Source organism: Penaeus monodon, chromosome 22, assembly GCF_015228065.2.
Source record: "Penaeus monodon isolate SGIC_2016 chromosome 22, NSTDA_Pmon_1, whole genome shotgun sequence".
In the NCBI taxonomy this organism is placed as follows: domain Eukaryota; kingdom Metazoa; phylum Arthropoda; class Malacostraca; order Decapoda; family Penaeidae; genus Penaeus; species Penaeus monodon.
The window spans coordinates 27558971-27559648 of NC_051407.1; the positions used below are offsets into that span (position 1 = coordinate 27558971).

Consider the following 678-nt stretch of genomic DNA (forward strand, 5'->3'; position numbering starts at 1 on the left):
GCTGCCTCTGCCTGTATTCACACGAGATGCCTCAACCGCAGAGCATCTTAAAGACGGATGCTTAACAGGGACATTTGACGTAAGGAATTGCAGATTAAACGGAGATAAATTTAGATATCTCTTTTCTCATTTAATTATCTTTTTTTTATTTATTTGGTTATTTATGTATGTTTATTTTAAGGTGACTTGGTTTTGCGATGGATTTCAGTGCTCTTAAACTTTGCTTAGCCTTTATAGCCAATATAGGTTGGATAAATCAATTGTGAAAATGTATGTTTGTGTTTTCTCTATCTGCATACTTGCTTCTTCTGTATGTTGATATGTGATTGTGCGTTACAGAGACTACAAAGACTACAAAGACTATTTTATAGCTTCAAACCTGGAGAGGAAGCCAGACAGAGCGCCGGATCCGTATTGGATGTCAAAATCAGTACCGTTGGCTTTGTATGTTGACGAGAGAGATGAGTCATATCTGTTGTGGAGTTCTGGGGAGAGAGAGAGAGAAAAGAAAAGGAATGAGGATGATTGATATATGGAATAAAGAATGTAAGAGAACGATAAAGGAGAGGAAGAAAGAAAGGTAGGAAGAAAAAAAATCATGATGGAGTTTTGGATAGAGAGAAAGAAAAAAAAAATGGAATGGGGATGGTTGATATATGGAATGAAAAACTTTATAGT

The 678-nt window shown here is 36.0% G+C and overlaps 1 protein-coding gene across 2 annotated transcripts in view; it reads right to left on the bottom strand.

The window, feature by feature from the left end:
* LOC119587064 (lysosomal aspartic protease-like) overlaps positions 1–678 on the bottom strand; it is a 16396-nt gene that overhangs the window by 8838 nt on the left and 6880 nt on the right. For both annotated transcript variants that reach the window (XM_037935813.1, XM_037935812.1), the window contains exon 4: positions 380–485. In XM_037935813.1, the coding sequence (XP_037791741.1) occupies positions 380–485 (106 nt within the window). The remainder of the gene's footprint in view (positions 1–379; positions 486–678) is intronic.